The sequence below is a fragment of the Rhagoletis pomonella genome, unplaced genomic scaffold (assembly GCF_013731165.1).
Source record: "Rhagoletis pomonella isolate Grant_MI unplaced genomic scaffold, Rhpom_1.0 Rhpom_scaffold_00013, whole genome shotgun sequence".
NCBI lineage: Eukaryota > Metazoa > Arthropoda > Insecta > Diptera > Tephritidae > Rhagoletis > Rhagoletis pomonella.
The window spans coordinates 22,656,488-22,670,881 of NW_023458567.1; the positions used below are offsets into that span (position 1 = coordinate 22,656,488).

At 35.1% G+C, this 14,394-nt stretch overlaps 1 protein-coding gene across 3 annotated transcripts in view; it reads right to left on the reverse strand.

The window, feature by feature from the left end:
- Positions 1-13,628, reverse strand: part of LOC118748995 (flotillin-2) — a 516,275-nt gene extending 502,647 nt beyond the window's left edge. For 2 of the 3 annotated variants that reach the window (XM_036483772.1, XM_036483774.1), the window contains exons 1-2: positions 13,475-13,628; positions 12,684-12,904 (exon numbers count right to left, since the gene is read on the reverse strand). In XM_036483772.1, coding sequence (XP_036339665.1) covers positions 12,684-12,732 — 49 coding nt within the window. In that variant the 5' untranslated portion in view covers positions 12,733-12,904; positions 13,475-13,628. The remainder of the gene's footprint in view (positions 1-12,683; positions 12,905-13,474) is intronic. The other variant, XM_036483773.1, reaches the window with a different exon arrangement.
- Positions 13,629-14,394: the final 766 nt, after the last annotated feature.

Here is a 14,394-nt window from a genome sequence, read left to right on the forward strand (position 1 = left end):
ACGCAGTTCATCATTTACATTTAGTAACGCCATTAATACTAAAGTAGGTCGGGCCTTAGCCGAAACTGCCTCTTTGAGAGGCTTTTAAGGCATTTCGTCTGAAATAAGTATATGTATGTATATTGCATTTCTGTAGAACAATGATTCGCACCCATTTTGAAATTGCCACCAACTAAACTATAAAGCTTCTAGGACAGATTCACTATTGAACCGGGTCATTGTTGCCACCAGGGTGTGAAGAGGAAAAAATTCTTCAAATTTCTATTTTGTTTTGCGAATAACCGTGCTATGAAATGCTGCAGTTGGAGAATTTCAAGAACTTCGTCACGGATATAACACTTTCCTTAGGTTATTTAAAGCGGCAAATGACCACCAAACCATAATCTTAGCAGAGGAATGTGCCAATGAAAATCGTTAACGTGAATTGTTGGTGAAAATGTTGGACCAAAAAGTTCCAATAAAAAAAAAATAAAAACTTTGAGCGGGACGAAGTTCGCCGGGTCTGCTACATATATGCAGAAATTAGGTGTCTTTTAGGTGTTCTTCAACGCCACTAAAACTAATTTAGTAGCTCCATTGGTTTCCGAGAAATTCGTATATTTGCGTATATTTGGAAAATTTAGAAGCTAAATTTAACGGTTTACGTAAACCTAGCTGACCCACACATATTTGCGAATTTCTCGGAAACCAATGGAGCTACTAAATTAGTTTTAGTGGCGTTGAAGAACACCTAAAAGACACCTAATTCCTGCATATATGTATTTCGAAAATTAAAAAAAAAGAAATTAAGATTGTTCAGCTAGCTTAACAGCGCTAAGCTAGCTGAAAAACACATTTTTGCGAATTTCTAGGAAACCAATGGAGCTACTGAATTGGTTTTAGTGGCGTTGAAGAACACCTAAAAGACACCTAATTCCAGCATATATTTGGAAAATTTAAAACCTAGCTGACCCACACATTTTTGCGAATTTCTCGGAAACCAAAGGAACACCTAAATTAATTTTGGAGGCCCTAATTAACACCTAAAAGACACCTAATTCCTAGCTAATTTTTATTGATTTTTGGCGACTTGGGTCAGCTAGGTTTATGGACACCTTGCTTTGTCCGTCGCATTTCTTGTATAGCAGTGATGTCAGCCTTAGTCTTCATGAGTATATCGACTAGCCCCGGGAGATGCATCTGCCCCTATAAAATCCGGATGTTTCAAGTGCACACCTATAAACGTTGACCTTGGTCATTATCTCAAGAAGGCGGTCTCATGCAAGGCTTATATGATATATTCATTAAAAATGTATTTTACGTGGCGAATCATCAAGCTCAAAGTACGAATATGAATATAAGTTACGTGGTGGTTTGTGTGTCTGTTGCGGTAACAGAGCTACTTACTTGACTTCTAGTTACTTCCAAAATGGTTGTTTTACTCCGGGTGCCAATTGGATTTAAATCGCAGCTTGTACTGAGACATCTGACCATTTGCCTAGAGAGGGCTCAGAGCACTCCCACCAACGATAATCTAACACAGAAACTGGGTGAATAGTTCGGTCAGCATTGGGAAAATTCAGGTGGACAATGCCCAACCAGTCTTAGAAGATCTAGCGAGGTATCTGGTTTCATTGAGTAGATGAGACTGTAAACAAGTTGTGAGACTGAGAAGTGGTAATTTCTCGTGTCAAATATCTGACTGCAATAATTCGCGATCTAAGTACTGAATGGTAATAACCCCTAGGGATAAGAAGCTTTTTGCCCTACGCATTTATTATTGTTTTAAAATTGTTCGTTTGACTTTAAGAAATGATAATAAGGTAAGTAACTATTTAAGTATTTAACAAAAAGCAATTTGTAACGCGGCCTGGTTCAAAATTCAAAAAACTTAGGAAGTGAGGGAATGGAATGGAATTTTAAATCGAACGCAAAACAAAACGTACCAACGTCTGTCGACAAAGGAAATAAAGATTTTTTGTAAAGCGACAAACGTAAAAAATATATTTGAATATAAATTTAGCATTTTACTCGTAAACATGTTTTGAACAAAAGAAATATTGAAAACAATTCAAGAGTTGACAGCTTTGTTTTTGTGAAAAAATAGTCCTAAAAGCAAACACCTAGAGCCAGTGATGAGCAGATCTCCATCTATCCCTTTTATTGTTTTGCATTGTTGACGCTGGCTTTTTAGAAAGTATATTTTTAGAAATCTGAAACGACCAATAGCACAACAAGTTCATGGTTACTGCACTTTGAAGCTGTCACCTGCAAATGTAGCTCACCAGACAGCTAACATATTGATAATGAAGCCGTGCTGATGAAAATCAATTGTAATGGCCAGCAAGGCTTTGATTATCCAGGCAACCCATCGCATTACCAAGCCAACCCAACCCACCCTACTGCCAACCAGGCGGCTGTTCTGGCGCCATAGGTACTCATATTTCACCACATAATACATCTAGAAATTTTGTTTAAAAAATAGCAAATCATATCCCAACTGCCACACTCATTCGCTCGCTTGTTTTGTCTTTTATTGTAGCTGCGTGATTTTCTGCTGCATTGTTTAGAAGAAAACCCCCGCTACCAACGCGCTCGGCTTTGCCAACTTGCACATTTGGCGAGGATTTCCCACTTTTCATTTCAACCCCTGTCGTGTGCCAGTTATGAAGCTGTAGCCGTCGGCGTATTTTGGGTGAATGCACTATTAGATGATTCTTTTTTTTGTTGTTGCTAATGTATACGCATCATCATATGACCCTTCTTTTGCTGCAATCGCCTAAGTCTAAGTTCAGACAGAGAAACTTTTGTCGCGGTAACTCGTTACTTGTGGGAGAGAGAGTGGCGAGGAAGGGGGAACGGCACCGAGTTGCTCGTGCTTGGGCAACACGCTTTGTACTCTCGTTCGTCTGAGTAATTCTAGTTGGCCATTCACAGCTGACAACAACAATTGTATACAAAAGGATTGCTCTGTGTAAACTCGAAGGGAAACACCAAAAGAGAAATTGCCGAAAATGAGCACAAAAGTTGCTCCGTGTGTACCCAGTCTAACTTGCGTGTGCTATATCTCTGCATTGAAATATTTCATGGATGTACCTCAGTCAAATCTTACGCTAACGGAGTTAGTTCGCATTTCCTGTAACTTTTTTGAGCTGAGTTGCTATCGCTTATATGAGGAGACTACTAGCGGCGAAGTGCCCAAGTGTAGATACATATGTAAGTACTAGGGATACCAATCCCGGGATCTCGGGATCCCGGTGTTTTTGGAGTCCCGAAGATCCCGGGATTTTCTTCAATTAATACCGGGATCCCGAAAAATTGAAAACATGGAAATGATAGTAAGAACTGGTTTATGAATTTGAAGTATGATTTTTGTAAAATGCCGTTTTGACTACAATTAACAAAAATATTTAAACTATACTTTTAAAATGCAGCCTGAGCCTTTCTTGAAGATGATAATGTTAACGAAGAGCTAATGTTAACTAAACAGAAAGTTTTAAGGAAACCTTACATAATTGTTTAAATCAATCTTCTCAAAGTTCCTCAAATCGCAAAACTTATTATTTATACGACGTGCTGGTAAAAGATGATCAAATATTTAGTAATGGAGGAGATAAGGATCATTACCTTCAAATGGATTACGCCTAAAAGTGTTGAGGCGAAATATGTTTTTCACCAGCAGGTTTTATGTGTAACAGCTTCAGGTCCAAATTAGAAGAATCCGCTTTGAATGCTTTGCTGCTCTTACGGACACATTTTAAGTACAATAATAACAACAACACCGGCACAAACAATTATGTGTGCTTTTAACCAGGCCCACCTACCAACATCTACGCATTTCGACTCGCTGAATCCAATTCTGGGGTCCGTTTGACTCGTACACCATCAAAATTTCGAGTAAATTGCGATAAAATGGCAATAAAATCGCCATTCGCCATTTCTTAATGGAGTAGAATAAACATAGGATTTCCCCTATTTTTGGCATCTAGAATAATCGTGGTGTTCAAGTAATTAAAAATTACCTATGGAGGGTATTGTAATACCGTAACCGACCTCTTGTCTACCACAGTAAACGATTTTCAAAATTTCCAAACAAACTCATACAAAACATAAACTTTCTATTAGCCGAGACTTGATAAACGAAACGAACGAAACGAAACTTACTTTGTGCAATTTTAATTTTTTTTTTCTAAAGCAAGTTTTTTTTAACAAATAAACTTCATTTCTTGCAGTTAAAAAAACTTTAAAATCTTGGATCACATGTTTGAGGCATATTTAACAATAAGAAAACCGAACATGAAGTTATTCACTGTAGGCATTTCCGAGCGACACGTATGGACATTTCCAATGCAAATAACTAGGGGGTTCCCCAAATTACCAAGCTCTTGAAATTCGTTAGAAATTTTTAAAAACAATAATGTTCATTTTTTGGAGCTTTTGCCTAAAGTTCATATTTCAGAGTAGTCAATGGTAGCGAAAAAGTGTTCATATTTTGGGATGTTCATATGTTAGGATGTTAATATTATCGCGAGCTCACTGTATATTTAAATATTTAGTTGTTGTACATTTTTGTTCAATTTTTTTTTGTATTAATCATTACTTTCAAAAGTACCTGGTATTTACATTGGTATTTGTGATGTATGCGTTCCGTAACCACATGGTTTTTTTTTAAATAAAACAATTTAAAAAATATATTAAAAATATATGTGAATTGAACAATCAGTTTATCGCAGATTTTAAATTGTTTTATTTCATTGTATGTTTAAGTGCTTTCAGATTATGGGATGAGATTTATGACTCAATGTGAATCCCGGGATCCCAGAATTACTTAAAAAATATCCCAAAATCCCGGGATCACAATCTTCCGCATATTTTGGCATCCCTAGTAAGTACATACATAAATACATAGCACAAGTACATACGCACAATAGACCACACTAAGGGTCGCAGTGCTCAGGGCTTATAATAATAATGTATAAGTATCTATGTATGTATGCATATCACTGATAGCAAATATTCGCTTCCAAATGTATAGATACATTCATGCATTAATTAATTAAGTATATGTGTGTAAGTCACCTTGATGAGATGATTCACAGAAACGGGAAAATTATGAAGAATACTGAAATGTTTCATACTTGAAAGTACACTGGAGGTCAGGAGCAATTGGCCACTTCTAAGGCAGTGAAGGTGGTGATAGTCTTTCGATGAATGCCGTTAATTGTCTTTCTTAACAGGGTGTAGTTCTTATACATAGTCCTGGATTTCGAAGGAGTTGCTACTTCTAACAAGTGTCTGAGAAGGGGCTCTCGACGGTAGCCAACCAGTCAATGCTAGATCCCTTATGTTGTGTTCCCTTACTAGGAGCATCCGCGCTTTGCTACTTAAATGATGTTCAGGGGACAAACCGTAAATGTCCGGCTTTACAACCGGGTCGAAGGATCTTTTCGCCGCAGCCTCGCCATTCATGCGCACAACAGGCCTAAGGTAGCGCAGTCATACAGTTCGTCATTCGATTTTCTTCGGCACTGGTAGATTACGCCAACAGGGCCGTAGATCTTACGTAGCATAGTTCTTGTAATTCATATACGTTCTAAATATCAACTAAAACGGACTAGAAATACGGGTTTTTCAAATGTCTCGAATCCTGCACCACGTATCGGATTAATTCATCTCTCGTATTGCATTGTCATCGGGTTCTGAGCCAACTGTGAAGTTTCAAGCCCTTAGGTCATCGGGAAGTTGGTCAAAAATTAATTGCAAGATTCTCCTCAAACAAACATACTTACATACACACATATCGTCGTTTAGAGTACAAAACCGTATTTTGAAGGGGTAAAAAAACTCGGAACATTTCCAACGTTCCATGCTGAGTTTAAGTACCTATTTTGAGTTTTATTGAAATAAATTACACCTAATGTAGCACGCGAAGCGGGTGAGGCCAATCTTGTTATTAATATTTCGTATTTGTATTGATAAATTCAATTCAATAAAATCAAAGCAAATTAGTGATGAGCCATATGGTGATTTTTCGTTATCCGTAAATTCAGTGGCTGCGATTCTTTAATCGCCGTGATTTTGTAGTGCTACTTATTGCGATTTTAGAAACATATTAAGAGAAACTTTTAATACTTCCAAAATTATAGTAAATGTTTCTTTGATCTTTATATTTCAAGACTGGTACAAATATGATTTTTTAAACAAATAAATATAAAACTCATTTAACAGATTTGTTAAAATTACTTCTGCGGCTATTTAGAAGTACTTACCCTGTGCAGCATAAATAAAGATATGATGGTTGTTCAGGATATTGTGGAAATCGTCTTGGATTTGCAGTTGGTATTGTACTTGCAAATTTTACGCTTGCTACCATGGCAACCGTGTGGATTTTATTGTTGTAAATTTACCGAAATATGCAAATTAAAGATAATATGCACAGATAGACACAGTGCAAATTAGAAGCAATAAATTAAATCGCATTCATAAGTGGCTACTCAAATGGTAAATCAAATCAAATCATAACATACATACATATTCAGAATACGCTATTAATAAATAATAAAGATAATAACGATACATTACCAACACGTTACGTCCTCACTATGAGGTGTTTAAATGATATTATTTGATAAGATAAGCTCCCTAGAAAATTTAATAAATGGCATACCTACGCTGCGGTGTAGTGGTTAGCAGTGCGCACTATCAATCCGAAGGGCCTGTGTTTGAGCTCAGGTCGCGACTCAACATCAAAAAAATAAGACATAAAATAGTTGTTTGTATTTCTGCCATGAAACAGCTTTTTATACATAAATATACAACCGCCGTTCGGATTCGGCGTGAAATTGTAGGGTAGGGCCTTTGTTGACAACATCAAGGCGACGCCACAAATCGGAGGAGAAGCTCGGCCAAATACTAACATATTGTGCAAGCTTACCCGGCGCTAATATTTTCTTATCTATAAAGAAATTCTAATCTAATTTTCATTGTTGTTTATGAGAACTAGGGATGTTTCGAATGTCATATTTTTCATAATCGGAATGCGAATGCGAATGTTAAGAATAACATTAAAAAAGCTTAAGTCATCATTTTTATTACTTAAAATTTTGTAAATTATTAAAACATTGAACGAGTGCTTAACGTCTAGTGTTTTTTTTTTTTTTTTGTAGTAGTCAAAGTTCAATAGGGGCGACAAAAATTAAAAATTTTTAAAAAACACGAAAATTCAATATACATATTCACCAAATCAGGAGCCAAATATAGTATAACTGCGTTTTTTAATTTTTTTCTCCGACGTCAGAATTTTTTTAAAGGACTTTGAAATTTTTAGGATATGATTGAATAAATAAATTATTAAAAAGATTTGGTGCATTGTAACAATATGGGTATCAATTAAATGGAAAAATTCTATATAATTGAAAAAAAGTGTTTTTTGGTGCACCAGGGCAAGCGTTAAAGATGTCCTTCTAAAACTTTATCCTTGAATATCCTTGAAAATTTCCAATATTTATTTTTTTTAAATATATGTCAAGGACTAATATGTAAGCTATCACATCCTCGAATTTCGTCCTTCTAACTTTATTAGTTTTATATTAAAAAAAATTACTGTTCTCTTTATAAGATATTGATAGTTACAATGTACATAAACATATTCTAGAAATTTCAAAGTCCTTTTAAAAAAATCCTGACGTCAGAGAGAAAAATTAAAAACGCAGTTATACTATATTTGGCTCCTAGTTTTGTGAATATATTGTTTCTTTCGTATGTAAAATTGACTGTCGCGCGGTGTTATATTTCAAAAAAAGTAATTTTGCTGCCTTTTCTCCCATGAGGTGATCTCTTAGAGGCTCGTATATAAGGACGGCTGCACTGAATAATCGCTCACTTGGAATGCTGGCGGGTGGAGCGCTCAAGTATTTGCGGGCCAGATCTGTCAATTTGTCGTATTTTAGTTTAGTTTTCCACCAATCGAGAGGAATTTCACCGAGATAACCTCGTTTTTCTTTAAGATAGGCCATCAATTGAGCTTTAATTTTACATTTTTTAATGTGTCCAGATTCTACATCCGAGTCTTCGCTTTCGTTGGAGGTATCTAAAATTATTTCTAGGTTGCTTATAAGACTTTTAGAAGTACTTGTTGGAGGCCCATCAATGTCGCTTGATATACTACTTAAGTGTTCAGCGCCTGAAGCTAAGAGCCGGTTATTGTCCGCACCCTGGCTAGACAGACTTAGAGCCATTTGAACAATGTTAGAGTGGACATTCGCATTCGCAAAACATTCGTATCATTTGATGCGAATGTGTAAAATGATGCGAATCATTCGCACAACGAAAGCGAATGCAAATATTCGCAACATTCCTGATGAGAACTACAACATACTACAGTCTTTTATCATATTATAGCCGATTTATGCATAACGAATATTTTCAGCCTGAGTAAACATTCGAAAACCAATACATTGCAGCTTATGCCGGCATGTCTACTACAGAGCAAACAGGTGCCACCAAAGAAGCTTAAGATTAGGTAAAAGGACCAAAGGCAAAAAAATGGGCATGTTATCGATTTTTTTAAATTTTGGATACAAGCTAAACAAGCTAAATTCTTGTTAAATGTTCATATCTTGATTCGCTGTATATACTTACATATTTACATATGTATGTGTGTAAACTATGCATAAGTATACTATTTAGGATGTTACATCAGACGGACGGCGCTACATATTTCCGTTTTCAACTGGAATAGCTGGCGCCGGCAATGGCCATAATAGATACATATCGATGGTCCTCTTCAATAATGACGCAACTCAAATTATACAAACTTGCAGTTGAGTCAATTAAAGTTTTCTCGTTTTATAATAGGCAATCATTAAATGGAAATACATACATATGTATTTGTAATCTTTCAAATTATGACTACCTAAAAGCATCGAAATTGCCCGGAGAGTTTTTGGGGAACTATGCTGTAGCAGAGTTCCGTGAGTTTTAACTAGGGAAATCCCAAATCCAAAAATTAAATTGATTTTTCTGAATTGAAAATTGTATCCTATATAATGTGCCTTATTCTTGTTTTCGTTCGAATCGAAAATCATGAAATTTTCGTATCATTTTCTATACAAAAATTTCAAAATTTTCGATTGGTACGAAAACCAGAATACGCCTCAATATAAATTTATTATTGGTTTCAACAATCAATTCATGAATAAAACGTATGTATTTGTGATTTGATCCGGCGGACAAATAAAAAGTTGATAGAAAAAAATTTTTTAAAACAAGCTTTCTAAATATTTACCAAATCGGACCATAAATACGAGTTCTCCAAATATCTCGATTCCTACGCCATCTACAGATAAATTTTGTTGTGGAGTTCTTCCTTTTCTATGTAAGTAATATGTATATGTATATTATATTTTTAAACTACATACATATATCAAACCATAGATGCAGGTTTTTGAATTATATCGAGCCCCGCGCCACCTAGCGTCTACATTTTTTTATAGAGTTATTTCTTTCATGTACACACGCGTAAATACAAGGCAAGTTAAATAAAAGCTTGTAAAAATAATATTTATTTGTGATTTCATTCATCAACCGAAAAAAAATTTATTGTTATTTGAGATTTGATTTGTCGAGCAAATGAATTTGATTCGCGATTTTCCAACTAAAGCACGATTTTTCGAAAAAAAAACATTTTATTTCATATTTGGTCGGCGAATCAAATCCAAAATAAATTTTATTTTTAATTGGTCAATAAATCAAATCACAAACCAAACCGATTTCTTTATTAATAGCGGATTTAAAATCAAAAAGGATGTGTTGGAATGACTGTTTTTGGTTAGATAGGAATCTGGGTCATCCCGTGCTGCGTAGACCCGACTGTTGAGAGGACGTGCAATGGTAAAAATTGCCAACTTCACAATGACACAAACAAACATTTATATGTTTGTTGATGTTCCACAGAAACACCTAATCCGCTATATACATACATATCTAATTTAAATACTTGAAATTTTGAGTTGTGTCGTTGTTGCAGAGGACCATCGATATGTACATAGAGTTGTGCACAAAATAATACTAGTGCGACATTTTGACAATTTTGGACTATTTGGCTCTTGTTTATTTAATGCTTATTATTTTTTTATAAAAGTCTAGCTGGTTATACAACAAACGCCATTTACATTTCAAACTTTGTACAAAAATTATAAAAATTCTCCAAAATTTCACCAAAATTTCAAGCTTTTTAATCAGAATCTTTTGGTAAAAAAATTGGTATGTAGTTTTGCAGCCCATTATAGTATAGTAGTATAATGAAGTGCAAGTTTTAAGTTGGTGAAAACCCCGTTGAGTGGGAGTATTGTTTTGGTTGAAGATGCTTCGCCTTTTTTCAATTCAAAGTAGGTATGTTCGACAATTTTCTTTTAGATGGAAAACACTGCCAGCAAAAAAAAGCCAAAAACCCACAGAGATTTTTAGCAGCTTGAAACATTCACTTTATTATATTACTTACAAATTAATGGGTTGCAAAACTGCATACCAAAATTTATTCTAAAGATTCTGGTTAAAAAGTTTGAAATTTCGGATAAAAATGCAGATTTTTGATGATTTTTGTTCACAGTTTGAAATGTGAATTTATATGAGGTTTGTTGTATAACCCCAGCTAGACTTTTATAAAAAAAATCAAATACCCGGCGTAATTCTATGCGACTTAAAAGTATTAATACAAATTTTCAAACAGACAAGAATTCTAAAAATTGTTGGTTTGACTTCTATTGCTCAAAAAGTGGCTCACCTGTTGAAAAGGCTGTATTGAAAACTAGCCAAAAGTGTATCTGGGGGTTTTTGGGATCGAGGAATCCATTTCTGGCATTAATTTTTTCTTTTGAAGGCCACCAGAGCGCGCTTCCCTACTTTTTTGGATTTTAACGCCTTTTTTCCGAAAATCGACAACATTGTTGCGAAAATCCACGAAATTTGACTTTCTCATTAGCAATTTAAATTTTTAAATAGCCTAAAATGTTCAGCGTTGAAAATTAGGGGGGAGGGAGGTGTATTCATTCACAACTTAAGTACATATATCGATTTTATTCAATTTAGGACAAAAAATTCGTTTTTTTTTTCATTTGTTCTCTGAATTTCACAAACCAAATTTTTTTCTTGTTTTGATATACTTTTTTTTTTATTCTAAATTCAACTTAAAAGATAAAACCATATGAAATGTTAATTGAAAAAAAAATACAATTTCTAATGTTTCAATTTTTAAATACATTCGTATAACGAATTTTTTAAATCGACATATTGTATGACAAATGACATGTGTGACAGCATGCTTTTTCATTTTCATACTGTGTTATGTAATATGTAAATTAAAAAATTTATAAAAATAATAAAAATAAAATATTTCAACGTTGAACTTTTAGGCTATTTAAAAATTGAAGTCAAATTTCGTGGATTTTCGCGTCAATGTTGTCGATTTCGGAAAAAAGGCGTCAAAAGAAAAAATTAATGCCAGAAATGGATTCCTGGACGCCAAAAACCCCCAGATACACATTTGACTCTGTTAATTTTTTTGGGCCCCTACAAATCGACCCGCCCTAATGTACATACATATCTATGGATAATAAACATGAAATAAACAAAAGACAAATAAGTACAGTAGAATCTCGCAAATGTTAACCGAAATGTCCCAAGGTCATATATGTAATACTTCTATATTGGCAGTAAGCTAAAGCTATATAGTTAGCTATAGTAAGCTATATCTATATAGTTATAACTTCTTAAGCTATATAGTTAGCTATAGTTAGCTATAGCTATAGTTAGCTATATAGTTAGCTATAGCTATATAGTTATAACTTCCTAATGTGTAAGCATTCCGAAATCAAAGCGAGACAGTCTAGTACCATTTTTGTCAATGCATTTTGTACGTGACTGCCGTTTTTGTATATGTGTTGTGTTCATGTTTATTTATAAATGTATGTATTCCTTTTCTTTCGTACGTGTTTATTGATATATCTGTACTGTAGTGTTTCGGACGGTACTAAATAAATATGTATATACCTCGATCTTTTTTTAATTTCAACTTTTTGATATATGTAGATTTAATCTGATTTGCGATGAATTTTTCCCCTTGTTGACATTTTTTAAAAACGCACAAACAGTACACAACTAACAAATTCAAAGGCTCGTGTTAAAAAGGAGTTTGGGGAATACCCGTAAACAAAGTGAGATCGGGCTTGCTTTTGTTGTCAAACAAATGGTTGGTTTAAAAAATTTATAAGCACAGAGAAGTTAACGGTACGGGAACGCTGAAATTCGGTTAACTTAGCCGAGCTAGTTAACTTTCCCGTGATTTTACTGTAATACAAACTGGTGAAAATATCGCACTCCGATTATTTTGTCGAGAACTGTGCGTCGTTGGGACGGCTTATAAGGTTGCTGGGTTATGCGGTGAACTTGGCGAAAGAGGGGATGAGAATGCAACACATACATGCATACATATGTACATACATACATATGTAGGTAAATATGGTGATACGGTCATTTAAGGGAAGTTGGAAGTTCTGTGTTCAAAACCGTTTGGAAGCTTTGTCGGCACAAACTGGGAATTTTCGGATGTTTAAATGCAAGCGCCACGTTTATTTTTCCTGAAAGACTGGCATGGAGCTTAATGCCAACAACTAGATAAATGTGGGATAATGGGAAAATCTACTCACCTGAAACAATTAACGCCTCATTTGGTCCGGTCGTATGAATGTTGCCCATCTCCGCTTAGTGTCGAGTGTTGATCTCTTATAGATTGTGATAAATAATGAGTAGGAGCTGCTCTTTTTTATTTGTGGCGGTAAATGCTTTTAAACTACACAGAAATGCACTTTTTTCTTATTTCACTGACACTATTTGACAATGACAACAAACGGTGGGACGAAAATTACACCTAATCAAACAAACAATAAATAAAATTATTAAAACAAAAAATATAAACTAATGGCAATATACATATAAATATTTAAAAAAAAAAACGTAAGAAAATTTAATTTTTTTGTTTAAAACGCGTTCGATGTCAAATAAATATGTAAAATATACGCGCTTGGTATTGCACAAAGATTTTCGTTTTCACATTTATTAATTAATTTAAATGCTTAATCATTTTCTCAGGAGCACTTGACAACATCCAATGCATATCGTATAGGCAGTAGCACAGCGCGAGTACAAGAAATGACGAGTGGGGTCTTGGGTGTTTGTCGATATGGGAACTACATACATACGTCATCGCTCTTCTTACAATTTCGACATATTTATTAATTATATGAAATATTTTTGCCACTTTGCACTAATTAAGCTTCAATTCCCTTAATATGATTGATTTAGCATCAATACAAATTCTAATTGGAATTGTTGGAACCTAATCCATTTCGTTTGTTTTGCTCTTATTCTTCTTGCGAACGCTGCGCTGCCGTCGCAAAATTTTCTTATCACCTAAGTTTTGTTAACCGGTTACACTTACTTTTTGCCACTATTTTCAATAGTTTACCTTTTCTTCAACTTTTTTCACGCTTCTTTTTCGCGTTTTATTCACTAAATTATACTCTCAGCACACAAATATAAGCAAAAAACGAGACCGCACAAGCTCAACACTAGAATCAACTGCAACTCACACAGATGCGTTTGCCGACAGCGCACCTGAGAAAAAATTGCCGTTCTGTCAATGACGTCATCGAATACAATCCACATTATGGGCTGCCAGACCTAATAAATTTAGCGGAAAATGTTACATTCCCACTACAATGATATCTGAGATTTCGACCTCGAAACCTTAAAATACTAGGGCCCGTAGTCATAGAGAAGTTAGAAAAAAGTTCTAGCGATTAAAATTGTGATTACTATATTGTGTTTTATAGTAATCACAATTTTAACTCTTTCATAGTCAACTTAAAATGCATTTTATGGCAAAAACAGAATTTTAACTTCTTACAGGTCTATTCTGGGGAAATGTTTAGTTATTTGCAGGTCATTTTTGGGGTAGGGGGCTGAGGGGGAGGGGCGTGGCCCCCTAAATCCCCCCATTCGAAAGGGGACAGCCCCCGCTTTACGAAAAGTCGCAGCCCCTTTTCGGGGCCTCCCACAGACCCCTGGGGAACCGTTTGAAAATGGGCGAAAAACAGCATTTACCGAGGGAAATTGAGCAGTTTGAAGTGGAATATAACCCAACTAACAGAATCTGTGGGGTTTTTAAATAAAAGAAGTTATCCCAAGGTGGTTATCAGGCGAAAGAAGGGGGGCTGAACACCTTTCGCAGAGAACACCTTTCTGCGTAGGTGGCCTTCGGCCGCACTTAGGGATTATAACCCTCAGGCAGTATAATTCTCCTTTCTGTGTAGCCAAAGAAGGGGGGCTGAACACCTTTTGCAGAGAACACCTTTCTGC